General features: G+C 36.1%; 1 protein-coding gene across 5 annotated transcripts in view; it reads left to right on the forward strand.

Annotated features, from left to right (window-relative positions):
- The window catches only part of ANAPC10 (anaphase promoting complex subunit 10), a 110,112-nt gene that overhangs the window by 4,097 nt on the left and 83,587 nt on the right, over window positions 1-22,428 (forward strand). For all 5 annotated transcript variants that reach the window (XM_045466581.1, XM_045466591.1, XM_045466567.1 and 2 more), the window contains exon 3: window positions 21,952-22,042. In XM_045466581.1, coding sequence (XP_045322537.1) covers window positions 21,952-22,042 — 91 coding nt within the window. The remainder of the gene's footprint in view (window positions 1-21,951; window positions 22,043-22,428) is intronic.

A 22,428-nucleotide genomic window follows, 5' to 3' on the forward strand; every position in this document is an offset into this window, starting at 1 on the left:
GAGCCTGATGAAGAGCTCAAACTCACAAACTGTTGAGATCATGACCTGAGCTGAAATCAAGAGTCAGATGTTCAACTGAGTGAGCCATCCAGGCACCCCTTTTTCTTTTAAAAAAGTTTTATTTTTTGATTTTTTATTTTACTCTTGATTGGGGTAGAATTTTTGGGTCGTGGTCCTCTTCTCAAAAATTTGAGGTACTATATCATTATTTCCTTTTTGTTGCAAATAAGAAAGCTTATGCTTGTCTCTCTTTTTTTCTAAGTAACTTGTTCTTTCTTTCTGGAAGCATTTAAACTTTTTTTTTTTTTTAACATTCATTTATTTTTGAGAGAGAGCAAGCGCATGAGTGAAGGTGGGGGAGGGGCAGAGAGAGAGGGAGACACGGAATCTGAAGCAGGCTCCAGGCTCCAATCTGTCAGCACAGAGCCTGATGCATGGCCCAAACCCACAAACCATGAGATCATCACCTGAGCCAAAGTCAGATCCTCAACCAACTGAACCTCCCAGGTGCCCCTAAACTTTTCTATTCTTAAAGTTCACGACTTTTGCCAGGATATGCCAGGATACATGTGTATCTTTTCTCTCATCTGTCTAACTTGTAATTTGATGGGCATTTTCAATCTGTAGACTTAAGCTCAGAGAAAGTTTTTTAGCTTGAGTAACGTTAATTATAATTTTATTGGTTTAATAACATTTTCCAAAGTTTCCTTTGGAAACTTGTTATTTACACATTAAGACTGCTATAGCAATATTTCCAACCAAGCCTCTTGTTTCCTCTTAGGATTCCTTTCTCTCTCTTTTTATAAGTAATTTTTGAGGTATAATTGATTTACAATAAAACTCACCTTTTTTAGGTGTTATAGTTGTGTGAATTTTAACAAACTCCAAGCACCATCACAATCAAATATAGAGTATTTCCATTATCTAAAGAAATTCCCTCATGCCCTTTTGTAGTCACTCTACTGCCCCCTTCCTAGCTCCTGACAACCTTTGATCTGTTTTGTATCCCTCTGGTTATACGTTTCCGAGAATGTGTGTACGTGTAATCACTGTATGTAGCTTTCTAGGTCTGGCTCTTTTCACTTAGCATTTGTGATTTTTTCCATGCTGTTACATATATCAGTAGTTTGTTCCTTTTTAATGCTGATTACTGTGCCACTGTATGGTTATACCATAATTTGTTTACCTATTCACCAGTTAGTGGAAATCTAGGTTTGTGGTAGCCAGCTTCCAAAATGGTCCCAGTGATCTTTGTCTCCTGGTATTCATGCCTTAATGTTGACTTCTCCTGCAGTGTGTCAGGATTGGTCTCTGGAACTGGTAGAATATGGCAGAGGTGATAGTATGTGACTTCTGAGATTAGATTGAAAAAAGACATTGTGATTATGCCTTGTTCTCATTTTGATCACTCACTAGAAGTCAGCTGCCATTTTGTGAGGAAACAAGGGACCTGGTGAAGAGGTTTGTGTGGCAAGGAGCTCTGGCCTCCTGACGGTAGCCAATGAAGAACTGAGGCTTCTTGTCAACAGCCAGATGATTAAGCCATCTTAGAATGGATCCCCCAGCCCCAGTGAAGAGTTCAGATAATTAATTGGTTTAGATAACTTGACTGCAAATTTCTGAACATTCCTGAACCAAAGTGCTCAATCAAGTTCCTCCCAAATTTCTGTCTCATAGAAATTGTGAAATAACGCATGTTTGGTGTTTTAAGCTGGTAAGGTTTGGGGTAATTGTTACGCAGCAATAGTTAAAATTACTTCTCATATTTGGTGATTATGGATAAGCTGCTATAAGCATTCATTACACGTTTTTGTGTGGACATATGTTTTCATTTGGGGGGGGTAAATTCTTAGGAGCAAAATTCTGTAGAATTTGTAGGAGTAGAATTTGTTTTTATTTCTTCCTTCCCAATCTGTACCTTTTATTTCCTTTTCCTGTCTTACTGTGTTAGCCAAGGCTTCCAATATGACGTTGCATGGGGATGGTGAGAAGGGACATCCTTGTCTTATTCTTGATCTCAGTGAGGAAACTTTTTAGTTTCTCACTATTAAGTATGGTGTTAGCTGTTGGTTTTTTCATAGATACATAAAGTTGAGGAAGTTACCTTGGATTCTTAGTTTGTTGGTAGATTTCATGTTGAATGGGTGTTAGATTTTGTCAGATTCTTTCTGTATATTTGTTGATATGATCATATGTTTTTTTTTTTTCCCTTAGCTTGTTGATATGATGGATTACATTAATTGATTTTGGAATGTTGAGCCAGCTTTGCATGCATGGAATAAATCCCACTTAGTTGTGGTTTATAATTCTTTTTATACATGGTTTCCTTTTGCTAATATTTTCTTGAGGATTTTTGCATCTGTGTTTGTGACAGATACTGTTCTTTAACTTTCCTTAAATCTCTTTTTCTGGTTTTTGTATTAGGGTAATGCTGCCCTCATACAATGAGTTAGGAAATATTTTCTATGCTTCTGTTTTCTGGAAGAAATTGTAGAGAGTTGGTATTATTTCTTCTTTACATATTTGATAGAAGTCACCAGTGAAACCACCTAGCCCTGGTGATTTCTTTTGGAACGTTATTAATTTTTTATTCAATTTCTATAGTAGATATAGACCTATTCAGATGATCTGTTTCTCCATGTGTGACTTTTGTTAGATTTTGTCTTTCAAGGAAATGGTCCATTTTATTTAAGATATTAAATTTGTGAGCGTAGAATTGTTTATAATACTCTTTTAGTTTCCTTTTTATTATCCATGTGATTAGTAGGCATGACCCCTCTTTTGTCAATGATACCAGTAATTTGTGTCCTCTCTCTTTTTTTCTTGGTTAGCCTGGCTGGAGGTTTATTGATTTTATTGACCTTTCAAAGAACCAGCTTGTGGTTTAAGTGACTTTTTCTCTATTAATTTACCCGTTTTCAGTTTCATTGGTTTCTGCTCTAATTTATATTATTTCTTCTGCTTATTTGGGTTTAATTTGCTTTTCTTTTTCTTGGTTTTTAAGGTAAAAGCTTAGATTACTGATTCTAAATCTCTCTTCTTTTCTAACATACATACTACATGCTATAAATTTCTCTGTAAGCAGTGCTCTTACTGCATTCTATAATATTTTGGTAACTTTTATTTTCATTTTAATTCAGTTTCAGGTATTTCAGTTTCTTTTGATACTTCTTCCTTGATTCATATGTTGCTCAGTCTGCAAATATTTTGGGATTTTCCAGTTATCTGTTAGTGATTTCTAGTTTAATTCTGTTGTGGTTTGAGAGCCTGTTTTGTATGATTTCTATTCTTTTACATTTTTGTGTATAATTTATAGGCCAGAATGTGGTCCATCTTTGTGAATGCTATTTATATATGAGCATGACAAAAATTGTGTATTCTTGAGAAGCTTGCATATTCTGTTGACACCTGATAAACTAATCAATAAGTGTCAATTTGATCAAGTTGATTGATGGTGCTATTCAGTTCAACTATATCCTTATTGATTTTCTGCCTGATGGGTAAAGGCTAAGATTCAGAATTTAAAATTCTTTAGGTGTCCTTGTTTTTGTTTTCCTTCTTATTTTTGGATTTCCCTAGAGGCTCATTAAATGGAGTCTAAGCTTACAGTTCTTTGAATTGTAACCTTCTGATATTATATAGGAGCCCTGCTGATATGATGGTCAGTTGTAGGGGGAACAGAAGCGCTCTATAATCCTGTGACTAGATCATAGAATTTTAGTAGGTCTATTTCCATGGCTGTGACCTTTACAAGTGCTTCTCAACTTTCACTACATCCCACTTATATGGGAGACAGGAAGGCTAGAGGAGTCTGGAGTTGGGTATTTTTCTTCCATGTCAGCTAGGCTCTAGTAAAACTCACGTTGGTTAGATTTGAAAACAGTTTTCCTAGAAGACAGATCTTTGTTAAGGACAGCAGGATGCTCTGGGTGTATTTCACAGTGATTACTTTTCTGCTATCTCTGCAGGAAGCACTGGAGAATTTTCTTTGATCTTTACTTTGAAGGGGACCTGGTGGGGCTCCTAGAAGTAAAATTCTTGAAAAGGTGCAGCTCTTCCGAAGGTTGGGCTTCTAGGAGTTTTTATCTCTCAACCTAGTCTACACTTAGTTGCCAGCAATTAGTCAATTACTCTTAAAGTTTTCCTACCAGTTGCTGACTCCAGCAGCATTTGCTACTTCCGGTAAGCTGTGATTCTGTGTTTTGTTTTGTTTTGTTTTGTTTTTTTTCAGTTTCCTGGGTGGTGGTTTGCCCTGTGACCTGAATTCTCTTTAAGACCTAAGATGTATTATTGATTTTTCAGTAGGTTTGGCTTCTTTTCATTGTTATTGTGAGGATGAAAATGACATTTTCCAAGCTTTTTATGTGTCAGACTGGAAGCTGGATGTTTTTCCTTTTCCTTTTAAACTATATATATCTTTATATTTGAAGTGGATTTCTCATAGACAGCACTGGGTCTTGGTTTTTAATTTATTTAAGCCTGTGCACTGTCAGTGTAGAGCCTGATGAGGAGTTTGATCTCATGAACCATGAGATCATGACTTGAGCTAAAATCAAGAGTTAGATGCTTAACTGACTGAGCCACCCAAACACCCCTTGGTTTTTAATTTAATCTGTTATTCTTCATCTTTTAATTGAGAGGCATTTGTTGGTTATTATTTATTTATAATTATTCATTATTTTTGATGTCATTAGATTTAAAACTACTATCTTGGAATTTTCCTTATTTTTTTCCTGTTGATGTTTTTTTCTCTTTTTTTTTTCCTGTTTTTGGGTAAATTCAGTATTTTTTTATGATTCTGTGTTATCTCCACTATTAATGTTATTGGTTATACATCCTTTTTGATATTTTTGAGTGGTTGCCCTGAGGATTCCTTTTTTTTTTTTTAATTTTTTTTTAATCTTTATGTTTAAGAGAGAAAGAGAGAGAGAGAGAGACAGAGAGACAGAGCGTGAGCAGGGGAGGGGCAGAGAGAGAGGGAGACACAGAATCCGAAGCAGGCTCCAGGCTCTGAGCTGTCAGCGAACATGATGCGGGGCTCGGACTCACGGACCGTGAGATCAGTCCCTGAGCTGAAGTCAGACGTTAACCCACTGAGCCACCCAGGCGCCCCTGCCCTAAGGATTTCAATATATATATCTCTAATCATCACTTCATAGTAGTATACCACCATAGGTATGGTATATGAATCCTTCAAAAGGATACTTCCAATTTTTACCTCTAATCCTTTATGCCATTTTTGTCATACATTTGACTTTTGCATATTTTTTTTTCAACGTTTTATTTATTTTTGGGACAGAGAGAGACAGAGCATGAACGGGGGAGGGGCAGAGAGAGAGGGAGACACAGAATCGGAAACAGGCTCCAGGCTCTGAGCCATCAGCCCAGAGCCCCATGCGGGGCTCGAACTCACGGACTGCGAGATCGTGACCTGGCTGAAGTCGGACGCTTGACCGACTGCGCCACCCAGGCGCGCCTGACTTTTGCATATTAAACTGCTGAATATATTGGTGCTATTTTTGTTTTAAAAGGTAAATTATAGTTTGAAGCAATTAAGAAATAAAAACTACTTTTTATTAATTTTTTCAGTTTTTGGAACTTAATTTCTTTTAATAGATTAAAGTCTTCTATCTGGTATCATATTCCTCTTACCTGAAGAACTTTCTTTAACATATTTATGTATTGTAGGTCTGCCAGCAATGTTTGGTTGAAAATTTTTTCATTTGGATTTTAGTACTGTGGTATATTTTCCCTGCATGGACTTCTAGGTTGGTAGATTTTTTATTTTACTACTTTAAAGATGTCATTCCATTATTTTCTGGCTTGCATAGTTTCTGAAGAGAAATCTGCTGTAGTTAATGTAGCTTTTTTCCTAGTTGCCTTTAAGATCTTTGCTTTTCAGTAGAATGATTATGATGTGTCAGAGTGTATGTGTGTGTGTGTGTTTAATTCTGTTTGAGATTCACTGAGATTCTTGCATCTTCTGGTTTGATGTCTTGCATTATTTTACAAAAATTCATGGTCATTTTTTTAAGTATTTCTTTTGCTCCGTGTCTTCTCTGTTGTCCTTCTATGAATCCAGTTATACATATGCTAGACTATTTGATTTTTCTAGACTGTTATTGTCTCATAGCTTTTAGGTGCTTTTTTTTTTCCACTTTTTTTTTTTCTTCTCATTTTGTTTTCCTCTGGATATTTTTTTATTGATCTAGCTTCAAGTCCACTACTTCTTTCTTTGGCTTTGTTGAGCTTCATCTCTGATATGGTGGTTTTTTATTTATAGCTTTTCCATTTGACCCTTTAAAATTTTTTTTTGGAAATATTTTATTTTTAAGTTATCTCCAGCCAACGTGGGACTTGAACTCAGAACTCTGAGATCAAGAGTCACATGCTCCACTGACTGAGCCAGCCAGCTGATCCTCCATTTGACTCCTGAGAAGTTTTTAATCTCTGTTGAAATTTCCTGTTTGTTCAAACATTTCATCTATCTTTTCCCCTAGATTCCTGAATATGTTAATCATAGTTATTTGAAGTCTCTGTCCAGTAGTTCCAACATCTGGGTCATCTCTGAGTGTATTTCTATTGATTGTTTCGCCTTTTGGTAATATTTGTTTTTCTTGCATGTTTGAGTGTCCTAATCTTTTATTGAATGCTAAATATCATGTTAGTGGATACTGAGAGAAATGGTGGTTACACTTTGAAATGGATACTTCTTTTCTACTGTCAGTCCTTTATTGTGGGTGTTGAGTTAGTTAGGAATTGACCTGGTTTTTTGTTTGTTTTGTTTTGTGTGGTTACTTTCAGTACCTCACAGGGTTCAAATTCCTCTAAATATGCCCAGTGCTTAATGGTGGTGGGGTTGCCAGAAGAGACTTTTTGTCTTTTTTTAATTTAAATTCCCATTGGTTAACATACAGTATAATATTAGTTTTAGGTGTACAATATAGTGATTCCATACTTCCATGTATCACCTAGCTCATCACAACAAGTGCACTCCTTAATCCCTATCACCTATTTAACCCATCTTCCCACACACCTCCCCTCTGGTAACCATCAGTTTGTTCTTTATAGTTAAGAGTCTGTTTCTTGGTTTGCCTCTCTCTTTTTTCCCCCTTGGCCCATTTGTATTGTTTCTTAAATTCCACATATGAGTGAAATCATATGGTATTTGTCTTTTTCTGACTGATTTATTTTGCTTAGCATAATTCTCTTTAGCTCCATCCATGTCATTGCAAATGGCAAGATTTCATTCTTTTTTATGACTAATATTCTAGTGTGTGTGTGTGTGTGTGTGTGTGTGTGTGTGTATGTATGTATATATGTATGCCACATCTTTTTTCATTTGTCAGTTGATGGGCACTTGGGCTGTTTTCATAATTTGGCTATTGTATATATAATGCTGCTATAAACATCAGTGTGCGTGTATTACTCTAAATTAGTATTTTTGTATTTTGGGGCTAAATACCTAGTAATGCAATTGCTAGATCAAAGAGTAGTTCCACTTTTAACTTTTTGAGGAACCTCCATACTGTTTTCCAGAATAGCTGCACCAGTTTGCATTCCCACCAACAGTGCCAAAGGGTTCCCCTTTCTCCACATCCTCACCAACATCTGTCATTTCTTCTGTTGTTGATTTTAGCCATTTTGACAGGTGTAAGGTGATATCTCATTATAGTTTTGATTTATATTTCCCTGATGATCAGTGATGCTGAGCATCTTTTCATGTGTCTGTTGGCCATCTGTATGTCTTCTGCTCATTTTTAATTGGATTATTCATTTTTGGAGTGTTGAGATTTACAAGTTCTTTTTTTTTTTTTTTAAGTTTTTATTTATTTATTTTGAGGGAGAGAGAGAGAATCACAAGCAGGCTCTGCACTGCCAGCGCAGAGCCCAGCGTGGGGCTTGAACCCATGAACCGTGGAATCATGACCTGAGCTGAAACCAAGAGTCAGATGCTTAACCAAATGAGCCACCCTAGCCCCCCCTACAAGTTCTTTATATATTTTGGATATTAACCCTTTACCCGATATGTCAATTGCAAATATATTCCTTCATTCCATCAGTTGCCTTTTAGTTTTGTTGATGGTTTCCTTCACTGTGCAGTAGCTTTTTATTTTGATGAAGTCACAATAATTTATTTATGTTTTTGTTTCCCTTGCCTCAGAAGACATATGTAGAAAGAAGTTGCTATGGGGCGCCTGGGTGGCGCAGTCGGTTAAGCGTCCGACTTCAGCCAGGTCACGATCTCGTGGTCTGTGAGTTCGAGCCCCGCGTCAGGCTCTGGGCTGATGGCTCAGAGCCTGGAGCCTGTTTCCGATTCTGTGTCTCCCTCTCTCTCTGACCCTCCCCCGTTCATGCTCTGTCTCTCTCTGTCCCCAAAAAAATAAACGTTGAAAAAAAAAAAATTAAAAAAAAAAAGAAAGAAGTTGCTATGGCTGATGTCAAAGAGGTTACTGCCTGTGTTTTCCAACCAGAGGAGTTATTTTTTTATTTGTTTTCTTTTCTGAGTAGGTTCCATGCTCACTGTGGGGCTCGAACTCAGGACCCTGAGATTAAGAGTCACACATTCTACTAACTGGGCTAGCCAGGCACCCCATTTTTAAAAATATATTTTACCCAACATGGGGCTTGGACTCACAATTCTGGGATCAAGAGTTGCAAGCTCTACTAACTGTGCCCACCCCCTCTCCCCCCACAAGAGGAGTTTTTTAATGTTCCCCCTCCACTTTCAGTTTTCAGCTATCTCTGTACCTCTGTGCTTCAGAGGGTGTCTCTCCATGCTCTTTCCCTGCCTTCAGCCGTAGAATGCTATACCTTGTTACTCAGTGTAGGGAATGAGAGGTAGGGCTTCTCTGATTTCCTGGTCCAGCTTCAATCTTAGACATCTCTTGTGTGCCTGGCCTCCAAGGTAGGGCTTTCTCAGCATTTTGGTCCTTCCTACGTGTGATAGCCAAACTCTGCCTTGTATCTGTAGCTAGTCTTTTGTGGGAAAGTTTTCTGCCCTACCCCCAGAGGAAGGACTGTTTCTTGCCTCTACCCCAGGCATAGAGGATTTTTTCTTTTAATCTTCTCCCTGCAAGGATGGGTCTTATCTGTCCTGGAGTCAGTAGGTTTGATGCTCATTCCTTAGCAGCTTAAGTCCTCTGTTCTGTTGGAGAGAAGGGTTTGGCAGGGAGGGTGGGGCTTTTTGCTTTTCCTGCAGTGGTGGTCACTTCCCTTCTTCAGGCAACCATTGAAGTAGCCTTTCTAGTCTCCTGCTCTCTTATATATGTGGTGAAGGCCCTTGGAAAAAGAGTCTGAGGGTCAATGTGAGTTCACTTTATATTTGGAACTACCAAGATTGCTGTACTTTTATGCTAGCCCACACTTGGCCTTTAGCAATTTGTTAAAGTTCTGCCTTATGTCTCATGTGTTTATTTGGTCGTTGTTCCTTCCTCCCATGCTCTACCACAGTTGGGAAAAGCTATATATCCTTTCTCTCCTGAGGCTGAGAGTTGCCCCTTCTTGGGTTTTAGGCTTTTGGGTTGCTGTGTTGTTTCAAGCTCTCATGTTTTTGAGGAAAATTATGAGTTTGTAATTTAGCTTCTTCTTGTTTGAATGGGAGTGATGCCTTTTTCCACCTTCCTATATCCTGGACTGCTTCAGAAGTTTCTAATATTCTTCATAGTATCAAATAGTTCTGTGAATTTGCTCAAATCGAACCCTTCCCATTGCTTGACCTAGTAGCATAATTCAAACTGGTGGCTTACTGTGTCAATAATGGGGTATAAATCAATGTCCATTCACATCCTTTTTTATGCTATGAATTTTGCGGAGGGCAACACATACCTGGCTCCCTGAAGATGCCCTACTGCTCTGACATCTTGGAGGTACAGAAGAGAACAATAGCTAACACTGCCAGGAGAGTGGTGGGATTGCTACAAAATGTGTTAGGTACAAAAGTGATGCAGTTCATCAGTTTTGTGTCATACATTTTACTTCCATCACCTTTGGGCCCATCAGTGAAATACCATTGTATGATTATACATAAAGAATGACTGGGTGGCTCAGTCGGTTGCGTGTCTGACTTCAGCTCAGGTCATGATCTCATGGTTCGTGGGTTCACACCCCGCATCAGGCTCTGTGCTGACAGCTCAGAGCCTGCAGCCAGCTTCAGATTCTGTCTCTGACTCTCTCTGCCCCTCCCCCACTTGTGCTCTGTCTCTCTGTCTCTAAAATAAACATTAAAAAAAAAAAAGAGGGGCGCCTGGGTGGCGCAGTCGGTTAAGCGTCCGACTTCAGCCAGGTCACGATCTCGCGGTCCGTGAGTTCGAGCCCCGCGTCGGGCTCTGGGCTGATGGCTCGGAGCCTGGAGCCTGTTTCCGATTCTGTGTCTCCCTCTCTCTCTGCCCCTCCCCCGTTCATGCTCTGTCTCTCTCTGTCCCAAAAATAAATAAACGTTGAAAAAAAAAGTTTAAAAAAAAAAAAAAAAAAAAAGAATGACTACTCTTTATTAATGAGAAATAGCAATTAATGAGAAGGTTAATAGTTTAGCCTTTGCTTTGCTATGGTCAGGTATTTTTCATTTTTAGGCAGCAGACAATTGCTGAAATCTATAACACTGTTAGAGAGTAAAAGATAAAAAGCATAGAATCCTGGCTATCAAGGAGTTTACAATCTAATGGAGGAATTATAGCTTTAAACTAGGCATTATTTTACAGTGTAATAATTTATAACTTTTATTTAGCATTTACTAAATGTTTTAAGTACTTTATGTGTATATGCAGTATCTGCTGTTATTTTTATCATTTTCCAAATGAGGAAACGGTAGTACAGAAAGATTAAGTAATATGATAGCGATCATGTGATTAGTGGGAATCCAGCGATTCAAGGCAGTCAGGTTCTGTGGTATCGTATTTCTTTCTACTAAGCATGGGCTCAGTGTAGTAGTGGCTGAGAAGGGAAGTGATTGATTCTGCCTAACAGATCAGGGAAGGCTTCATGGAGATGCTTATCTTACATGATGGAGCAAGAATAGGGTTTCACCGAATAAGGACATAAAGGCAAGAGAAATAGTATGCACAAAGATGTACAGCTGAGACAAAACATAGCTCATTCAAAAATTTTAGGTAAAACTAGAACAGAGGGAAGTGGCATAGGCAAAGCTAGTTAGGTAGAGGCCTGATCATTGTTAAACAGTTGACACTTTACTGTATACAGCCATTGAAAAACTTTTAAGTAGCAGAGTAAAACAGTATTTGTTCATATTTGAGAAGTGTAGAGGATGTATTGAAGTGAAGCAAGGTTAGCGGCAAAGAAGTCATTTAAAAGACCTGTAAGAATTCAGGTGAGAGGTGACATATGGAAGAATTTTAATAAACTTTCAAAATGTTAATAACGGTTTGTTGGAGGTACAAATTTACTTGCCTGCTATAGTGTGGTAGTAGTATAGAGCTTTGAAAAGTTATTTTTCTGTCTCTGGAAATACTGGTTCAATATTTCACTCAGATTAAAATTGGAATGTATTTAGTAGATTCAGCTTAATTGAAGACACGTCACAAAACAATTCCACAATTCAGCACAATTGTCAGTCTCTGCCCAAGAGACTGGAAAAACTAAAGGTCAGATTTGTGTGGCTGCTAGCATTATAAGAGAGTCTTATTAGAGTAACTTAATCATTTAATTCCATAAGCACTAAATTCATACCAGGTTGGGAAACAAAATTAAGGGGAAAAATAGGTACATCCTCTATGTTTGACTCTATATTTGATACTTTACAAGCCAACAAAAATAAGGATTTAGTGAGGCTGTATTTTGTGAACATCTTCCAGGATATATTTTCCACTTGATTTACATCTTTTACCAAGACATTGCTTTTATTAATTAATTTTAGAGGCGTAATTCAATGGTGTAAGTTCTGTTTTTCTTTAAAAAAGTTACTAAATTTAAATCTTTTTAAGTTCACGCTATAACTGACAATTGTGATCATTGAGTGAATTTCTCATTGAATAGCAGTATGTGCATTGGTGAGAATAAAACAGCAGGATAAGAAATAGATCAAGAAAGGCCTTTCTTGGAAAATGAAATTTGTGCTGAGATATAAATGTTAGGAAGAATCCATTGTGCAAAGATTTCAGACAAGAATCTCTCTGACACAGGAAACAGGTAATTCAGAGGCTCTAAGCTAAATGGTTTGGCATGTTTGAGGTTCAGAAAGAAGTCTAGTGTGACTAGTGGATAGTGGGTAAGGAGGACATGAGGTTGGAGACATAATTAGACATGGTCAGATTATGAATTTCTGGTAGAATTTGGATTTGAAGTACAATTTAGATTTGAAATACAAAGAGATACCACTGGAGATGTAAAGCAGGAAAGTGAGATGATCCGATACAGAGTTTAAAAAAATAAAATCACCATGGCCACTGAGAATAATGGTTGGTGGTAGAGTAATGGTGAAGACCAGGGAAAGAAAGGCTAGTATAGTAATTTATGTCAGATGATGATGTTTTTGACTAGGCTGATGGTTGAAAATGGAGAGAAATGATGGCTTGGGATGTATTTTTAGAGGTGGGAAAAATTATGACTTACTAAGGGAAAGGAAAGATTCAAGAGTGACTCTTAGGTGTCTGGCAGAATAATTCAGTATTTCCTAAGTTGATAGTGTGTGTGGGGAAATAAATACTTTTTTTTTGGTCAAAACAAAGTTATGAGTCAAATACATTAGTTTTTAGATCAGCATTCTAGTGAGGTGTTTATTAGGCAATTGACTACAGAAGCTTGGAGCTCTTGGGGAAAGGTTTAGATTGGAGATACAAATTTTGAGGGTTATCAATATACTGATGATATTCTAAGCCTATGGACTGGATTGACTCACCTAAGGACAGATTGTATTTAGAAAAAAAGAGTAAAGCCTCAGGGCTCTTCAAGATGTTGAGGCCTGGCAGAATAGCAGGAATAAGAATGCACAAAGGGCGATAAAGGAGAAGTGGTCGCTGAACTAGTTGGAAAACTAGGAGAGTAGGAGATAATGGATAGAAGCCAAGAGAAGACAGTATATAAAGAAATTAGTTAATTCATCTCTTTTTTTTTTTTCTTAAATCGAAGTATAGTTGACACACAATGTTATATTAATTTCAGGTATACACCATAGTGATTAGATTGTTCTGTACATTACATGATGCTTGCCACAATAAGTGTAGTTACCATCTGTCACCATACAACATTATTACAATATTATTGACTATATTCCCTATGCTTTACTTTAATCCCCATGGTTTATTTTATGACTAGATATTTGTGTATCTTAATCCCCTCCACCTATTTTGCCCACCCCTCAGCAGCCCCTTCCCTCCTTCTGGCAACCACCAGTTTGTTCTGTTTTTATGAGTCTGTTTCTGTTGTTTGTTTGTTTGTTCACTTATTTTGTTTTTAGATTCATAGGTGAAGTCATATGGTATTTGTCTTTCTCTGTCTCATTTCACTTAGCATAATACCCTCCAGGTCTATCTGTGTGGTCGTGAATGGCAAAATCTAATTCTTTTTTTTATGGCTAAGTAACTCATTGTACTTACATAGCACAACTTGTTCATTCATCTATTGATGGACACTTAGGTTCTTTCCATATTTTGTTGTAAGTAATGGTGCAATAAACACAGGGGTACATACATCATTTCAAATTAGTGTTTTAATTTTCTTTGGGTAAATACCCAGTAGTGGAATAGCTGGATCATATGGTATTTCTATTTTTAATTTATTGAGGAACTTTTGTAATGTTCTTTGGAAAAATGTCTATTCAGGCCCTCTGCCCACTTTTTAGTCAGATTGTTTTGGGGGGTGTTGAGTTGTGTGAGTTCTCTATATATTTTGGATATTAACTTCTTATTGGCTATATCATTTACAAATAATTTCTCCCATTCAGTAGATTGCCTTTTTGTTTTGTTGATGGTTTCCTTTGCTGTGCAAAAAGCTTTTTATTTTGATGTAGTCCTAATATTTTATTTTTTGTTTTATTTCCCTTGCCTGAACAGGTATATCTAGAAAAGTGTTGCTGAGGCTTGATGTCTGAGAGATCACTGCCTATGTTTTCTTTCAGGATATTCATGGTTCTAGGTCTCATATTTAAGTATTTAATCCATTTTGAGTTTATTTTTGAGTATGGTGTAAGCAAGTAGTCCAGATTTATTCTTATTCATGTAGCTGTCCAGTTTTCTGAATACCCTGTATTGAAGAGATTGTCTTTTCCCCGCTGTATATTCTTGCCTCCTTTGTCATAGTTTAGTTGACCATATGAATGTGGGTTTATTTCTAGGCTCTCTGTCCTGTTCCATTGATCTATGTGTCTATTTCTGTGCCAGTACCATACTGTTTTGATTATTATAGCTTTGTAGTATAGCTTGAAATCTGGGATTGAGATACATCCAACTTTGTTTTTTCTCAAGATTGCTTTGGCTATTCAGGGCCTTTTTGTGATTTTATACAAATTTTAGGATTATTTGTTCTAGTTCAATGAAAAATACTATTAGTATTTTGATAGGAGTTGCACTGAATGTGTAGACTGCTTTGGGAGGTATGGCTATTTTAACAATATCAATTTTTTTCTGTCTGTGAACATGGTATATCCTTCCATTTGTATCGTTTTCAGTTTCTTTCATCAATGTCTTATAGTTTTCAGAGTACAGGTCTTTCCCTCTTTGGTTAAATTCACTTCTAGATATTTTATTCTTTTTGATGTAATTGTAAATTAGATGGTTTTCTTAATTTCTCTTTCTGCTACTTTTTGATTAGTGTACAGTAATGCAACAAATTTCTGTTTACTAATTTTGTGTATTGCAACTTTATTGACTCCATTATTAGTTCTAATAGTTTTTGGCCGTCTTTAAGGTTTTCTATGTACAGCATCTTGTCATTTGCAAATAGTGGCAGTTTTACTTCTTCCTCACCAATTTGGGTGCCTTTTATTTCTTTTTTCTTATTTGGTTGCTGTGGCTAGGACTTCCAGTATTTTGTTGAATAAAAGTGAGTGTGGATATCTTTGTCTTGTTCCTGATCTTGGAGGAAAAGTTGTTTTTCACCATTGAGTATGATGTAAGCCATGGATTTTTCATATATAGCTTTTATTATGTTGAAGTGTGTTCCCTTTAAACCCACTCCGTTGGGAGTTTTTATCATGAATGGATGTTATACTTTGTTAAATGCTTTTTATGCGTCTATTGAGATGATATGTTTTTTTATCCTTTTTTTTTTTTTTTTTTTTTTTTTTTAGTTTTTTTAACGTTTATTTATTTTTGAGAGACAGAGACCAAATATGAGTGAAGGAGAGGGGCAGAGAGAGGGACTCACAGAATCCAAAGCAGACTTTAGGCTCCGAGCTGGCAGCACAGAGCCTGACACAGGGCTTAAACTCACGGACTAGGAAATCATGACCTGAACTGAAGTCAGACACTCAACCGACTAAGCCACCGAGGATCCCCTGTTCCTTCATTTTTAAAATGTGGTATATCATGTTGATTGATTTGTGGATATTAAATAATCCTTGCATCCCTAGAATAAATCTCAGTTGATTGTGGTCAATGATTCTTTTAATATATTGTTGAATTTCATTTGCTAGTATTTTGTTGAGAATTTTTGCATCTATATTCATCAGGGATATTGGCCTATATTTTTTTTTTTTTTCTTTTTTGGCAGCATCTTTGTCTGATTTTGGAGTAATGCTGGCTTTGTAGAATGGATTTGGAAGTTTTCTTTCCTCTCCTATATTTTGGAATAGTTTGAGAAGAATAGGTATTAACTCTTCTTTAAAAGGTGGTACTTGTCTGTGAAGCCATCTGGTCCTGGACTTTCATTTGTTGGGAGTTTTTTGATTACCATTTGAATTTCATTACAAGTAACTAGTCTGTTCAGATTTTCTATTTCTTCCTGATTTAGTCTTAGAAGAATATGTTTTTAGAAAATTTATCCATTTCTTCTAGGTTGTCCAATTTGTTGGCATATAATTTTTCATAGTAGTTTCTTACAATCCTCTATATTTCTGTGATGTCCATTGTTACATGTTTCATTTCTGGTTTTATTTATTTGAGCCCTTTCCCTCTCTTTCTTTTTCCTTTTTGATGAGTCTGAAGGGTTGTCAATTTTGCTTATCTTTTTAGAGAACTAGCTCTTGGTTTTATTGATCTTTTCTGTTGTGTTTTTAGTCTATTTCATTTATTTCTGCTCTGCTCTTTATTATTTCTCTCCTTCTACTAACTTTGGGCTTTATTTGTGTTCTTTTTTAGCTCCTTTAAGTGTAAGGTTAGATTGTTTATTTGAGACTTTTCTTGTTTCTGGAGGTAGGCCTTTATCTCCGTAAACTTCCCTTTTAGAATTGGTTTTGCTGCGTCCCAAATATTTGAACTGTTGCACTTCCATTTTCCTTTGTCTCCTGGTATTTTTAAATTTCCTCTTTGATTTCTTTGTTGACCTATTGGTGGTTTAGTAGCGTGTTGTTTAGCCACCCCTTTTTGTGTTTTTTTTTTCTTCATCTCTTTATTATAGTACTTAACTCTTTATATTGTAATTTATCTGCTTCTGTTCCTCAGTGCTGGCCAATGGAACATATTGGACTGTACAGGGAGGTAGCTGCTAGTTATGTGTAGCTATTGAGTACTTTATTTTTTATTTATTATTCTATTTGAGAGAGAGGGAGAGAGCGAGTGGGAGCATGAGCAGGGGGGAGGGGCAGAGAGAGACAAAGAGAGAGAGAGAGAGAGAGAGAGAGAGAGAGATAGTTATCTCATGCAGGCTCCATGCTCAACAAGGAGACTGATGTGGGGCTCGATCCCACAACCTTGGGATCACGGCCTAAGCCACATCAAGAGTCGGACACTCAACTGATTGAGCCGCTCAGGCACCTCTCTGTTGAATACTTTAAATGAGACTAGTGTTATTGAAAAATCATTTTAAATTTTATTTGTTTTTAATTAGTTTACATGTAAATAGTCACAGCGTAGATAGTGCATTAGATAAATGAATTCCACAGAGACCACGTGTTATCTATCTTTGTGTCTTCAGAGTCAACACATATGCCCCAGTTATAATAGCACCCTGGCAAACGTGGAAGGATTTGTGTTAAAAGATATGCTTGAGGTGACAATGGCTGTTTTACTCCTAGAGGCAATCTAAACTGGGCTACTCAAATGTATCTCATCTATTGATGTTGTGTTAGTCAGCTCTTGCTGCACTAATGGTCTGTGACAAACAAGCCTAATCTCTCAGTGGCATATTATAACAAAATTTATTTTTTGCTTGGCTATGGCTTGGCTGTAGGCTGTGACTTGGGTCTAGGCCTGCTCCATGTGTTCAGGCACAATGTCTTAGTGGGGTGCCAACATTTAGAAGGGTGCCAAGTTAGACCTTGCCAGCACATTTAAAACCTCTGCTTGTGTCACATTCATTTACATTGTGTTGACCAAAACAAGTCATGATTAAGCTCCACTATGACTGGAGTGCAGAATCATTTTGTTCTCCTGGAGGATGGGTAGAGAAGAGTAGATATTTACTAAACAATAACAGTAACCACAGGTGAATGCTAGTTTTCTTTTCCTTAGAGCAGTGGTTCTCACCTGGGGATGATTTTACCCCCTAGGGATACATTTGGTAATATCTGCAGATGTTTTTGATTGATACAACTGCTGGTTTGGGGGGAAGATTATGACTGACAAATAGTAGAGGCCAGAGATGCTGCTAAATATTTTATAATGCACAGGATAGCCCCTGCTCCTGAAAGAATTATCCAGTGCACACTATCAGTAGTGTCCAAGTTGAGTAGACCTGCCATAAAAGTTCTAAAATTTTAGCATGCATAGTAATCACTTACAGGATTTATTAAAATACGGACTCTTAAACAGGTTAATGCTGAAAGTTTCTGATGCAGTAGGTTTAGATTTCCTAATAAGTTCCCAGATAGCAGTGATGCTGCTGGTCCAGGGACCATACTGTGAACCACCGACTTATGAATCACTACATCATATGAAAGTTTTTTTTCTGGATAATATTGTTTGAGTGCATTATCATGATACCTATCAAAGCAGTTATCACAGGTCTGTCTTTGGTTCTTTTGTTTGGACTAAAAAGAATCCAGATACAACGCTGAATGGGAAGCTTTGGAAAAGAAGCTTACTCTATGAGCTATGGCACTGGCACATAAACAGATGCTTGTAAGAGGTTCTGTTTGTGAGACATAGTTTGAAGAACTAGAAGCTGATAATCATACTTAGTATTCCAGAGGTAAAGATTTAGACTGATTAATTCTTGATGAGAGTGTACCTACTTAGTTATACTGTTAGAGTTTCATAAGCAATATCAATTAGACACTTAAAATGACTAGTCTTGAGTTACAGGACATCCTCTTATTCTGGATAAGTTATTCAGGTTTTTTGTTTAATGTTTATTTTACTTGTTAAGAAAAAACACCATTTTGTGAAATTCTTTGAGCACACACTTGTAAAATTGTGAAATGAAAGAGAAAGAAAACCTATCCAAATAGCTAAAATAAAATATGTGACAAAAGGTCTTTTAATCAATAGAATATTTAACGGTGGAGCTCTTAAGGAAGAGTCCTGTAATTGAGTTATCCTCTTTTAGGGAACTCATAACTGACAAGAAGAAAAAGGGATTTAGAACTTAAGAACTCTTTATGTTAGTACCAAAACAACTTTTTATCTTATAATTTGCAGAACTGAATATTCTGAATTAGGCTTAGAAATAACATATAAAGAAAGAAGCATGGTCTAAGGCAGCATGGTCCAAAAGACATATAATGCAAGTTGCATGTGTAACTTAAATTTTCTAGTACCTACATTAAAAAGGATAAAGAAATGGGTGCAACTAATTGTAATAATATGGTTTTTGTTTTTTTTTTTAATGTTTAATGTTTATTCATTTTTGAGAGAGAGAGAGACAGACCACGAGTGGGGGAGGGGCAGAGAGAGAGGGAGATACAGAACCTGAAGCAGGCTGCAGGCTCCGAGCCATCAGCACAGAGTCCAATGCGGGGCTCAAACCCACAAACTGCAAGATTGTGACCTGAGCCGAAGTTGGATGTTTAACTGACTGAGCCACCCAGGCACCCCAATGTAATAATATGTTTTTAGTTCAAGATAACTAGACTTATTATTAGTGAGATGGTTTGCATTTCATACTAGTCTTCAACCAATATATATTTTGCACTTATAGCAAATCTCGAGTTGAACTAGCCATATTTCTTCAATAGTCTCATGCAGCTAGTCGCCACCATATTGCACAGCACAGATCTAAGAGTTACAGAGTGAGTAATGGAGAACCCAGTTTTTATATTTTAAGATTTTCTTTGGTGCAATAGGAAGCTATTTTTTAACATTTATCTTGGTCACTGTCTGAATTCAGACCATCATCACTTGGAGTTTTGATTACTTAGGATGGGTTTCTCCCTCCCTGGCAATGAAGAGTCTATCTGAAGATTCTGATCTGATTATTTCCTGATCATATAACTTACCTATTAAAAATTCTTATGTAGGTTGGCATATTTTTCAAGATAATTTATACTTCATATCTTAGTACATAAGAATCTGTATGATCTGACTCCTTTCATATGTCTCTGGTTCATTTCCTGATGCAACCCAATGTGTAGCCTTAGCTACCAAAAGCTACCTTTGTTTCCTATAGATTCCACTTTTCCTTTTCTGTGCCATTATGTGTTTTTCTCTTTATTGAATGGTTTTTAACCTTGCCCTTCTACCTGTTTACCTAGTTAACTCTTACTAGTACTTCAGAATTTAATGCAAAAATTATTTTCTCTGGAAGAACCTTTCTTTTTTTATTTAAAAAAAAATTTTTTTTTTAACGTTTATTTATTTTTGAGACAGAGAGAGACAGAGCATGAGCAGGGGAGGGGCAGAGAGAGAGGGAGACACAGAATCTGAAACAGGCTCCAGGCTCTGAGCTTTCAACACAGAGCCCGATGCGGGGCTCGAACTCACGGACCGTGAGATCATGACCTGAGCCGAAGTCGGACGCTTAACCGACCAAGCCACCCAACCGACCAAGCCACCCAGAAAGGAAGAACCTTTCTTATTCACTAGTATATACTGTAAATGCAGCATATGAAGATTTAAGATATAAATCTCAGACTGCGGAGAGCATATTTGGATCACATGGAACAGACATAGGGTTAATATCCGTAATAGTAAAAGAGTTATAAATCAATAAAGGGACCAAAGTGCAATGAAAATATAGGAGGTTATGAATAGGTGTTTTCTATAAGAAGAAATATAAATGATCAACGAAAGTTTGAAATAATAAGTTTTTACCTATCAGGTTAGCAAATACTTAAAAGAATGATTTCATTTTAGCATGAGTACAGAGAAGTGCTATCCAAGAGAAATCTAGCAAACCACGTATACTATCCAGTACCCCTATTAAAATTTAAAAAGATACAATTTTCATAATTTATTTCATCTCCATATATCCAAAATTATTTCAATATATAATCAATATATAATAAATTATTAAATAGAGATATTTAATGTTTTTATACTAAGTCTTCAAAATCTAGTATAAAGATTTCAGAATATCACAAGTTTTACTGGTTACATAAAGGAATATATGTTCTCGTACATTATTGGTGAGGATGCATTTTGGAGGAGAAATTGGCAATATTTATCAAATTAAAAATTCAAATGACCCAGGGTTCTATTCCTAGAAGTCTATCCTCCAGAAATACTGATATGCATTTGAAGATTTTAGATAGGTAGATGTTTACTGCAGTGTTGTTTGTAATAGGAAAACATTGGAAACAGTCTAAGTATCTTATAGGGGTTTGGTTAAATAATTATTACATTTCCAGACAGTGAGATATTGTATAACCTTTAAAAAATGTGGGAGCTGCTTAGGTTAACTGAGTTACTATATGAGTTAAATAAACATTACATGATATAATCATATAAAATGCTTAGAATGTACCTGGCACATAGTGAATGTGATATCGGTATTTGCTGCTGCTGTTGTTATTATTATTATTATTATTATTAATTATTATTATTGATATGGAAGAATCTTTCAGATAATTTAAGTGAAAAAGAAAAGCAAAGTGCAGAGCTATTTATCATATGCCATTATTTGTGTAGAGGGGAAAAAAGAATTATGCATTTGCTTATATATGTGTATAGTATGTGTGAAAGAGTATGTAAAAAATTGATAACATTGATTATATTTGAGGAGGGAAACTGGATGGTGGGGGTGGGGGAGATAGAGACTTTCCACCATGTTCTTTTTTGTACCTTTTGAATTTGATCTATAATGAATATACTACTTACTCAAAAAACTAAAATGTAAATTAGATCAATTTCTCTTAAATACTTTTGAAACATCCACACCTTACCATTAAATTATTTCTATAATTAGTATGCATTATTATGATTTTAATCAAAAAGCAATACAGGTTATTTTTACTTCAGTTATCTAGAATAGCTAGATATGCAATTCTGGGCAAATTTAATTTTTGACTAATCAGAATTTGATCAGAAACACTTGGCTTCAAAATGTATGTGATTTTTGAAAATATTTTAAGGTATCCTTTTTCTTGTCACAAGAAAGATGTATGGCATCTTGAACTTAATAAAACCTGATTTTGTAGGACATGAGGATCAGTCTTATTACCACCTTGTAGAAAGTATAAACTGGATTTGAAGACATGCTGTGTTTAGAGTTTATTTAGGAGATACTCTTTAAAAATTAAAGCCAACAACCAAGAACAGTTGGCCCTAATGTAACATTTTGTGTGTGCAAATGATATTCTAAGAGTTGAGATCTTCTTAAGAAGATGGAAGAATTCTAATTTAAAGTTTAGAGTATTGACCATCCTCTTTATCAAACTTTCTGGACAAATGTGTATGGTAATTTTATATTTCGAATATATAGCTCTTTCTTTTTCATGAGAACTTACCGTCACTTGTGTTTTAGGATTTGGAGTGGATCAGTTACGAGATGACAATCTTGAAACTTACTGGCAATCAGATGGCTCCCAGCCTCATTTAGTAAACATCCAATTCAGGTAATACATTTTTGGATTTTTCTATTTGTGTAGGTTAAGTGGACAAAGTAATCTATTTTATTTACAAAAAATTTAAAGAAATATAGAAATTATGGTGAAATGCACTTAACTGGTTTTTATACGCCTTGAGATTATTTTTCTGCTTATTTAGATTGTGTTTTAAGTTTACCCTGTCTTGTCTTTTGTGAATTCTTTATGGTACTTTACACAGGTCCTTTTACATGGAGATTTAGTAAATATACTTTTCATGTGTGATTTATTTCGGAAAAATATGCTTTGCTTATGACCTAATGCAATGCCTTAATGCATCACAGTGAATACACCTGGAGTGATAATAGTAAGTTGTTTAGGTATAGACTATTCATTTAATTCTCAGATTTGTATTT

The sequence above is a fragment of the Leopardus geoffroyi genome, chromosome B1, assembly GCF_018350155.1.
Source record: "Leopardus geoffroyi isolate Oge1 chromosome B1, O.geoffroyi_Oge1_pat1.0, whole genome shotgun sequence".
In the NCBI taxonomy this organism is placed as follows: Eukaryota; Metazoa; Chordata; class Mammalia; order Carnivora; family Felidae; genus Leopardus; species Leopardus geoffroyi.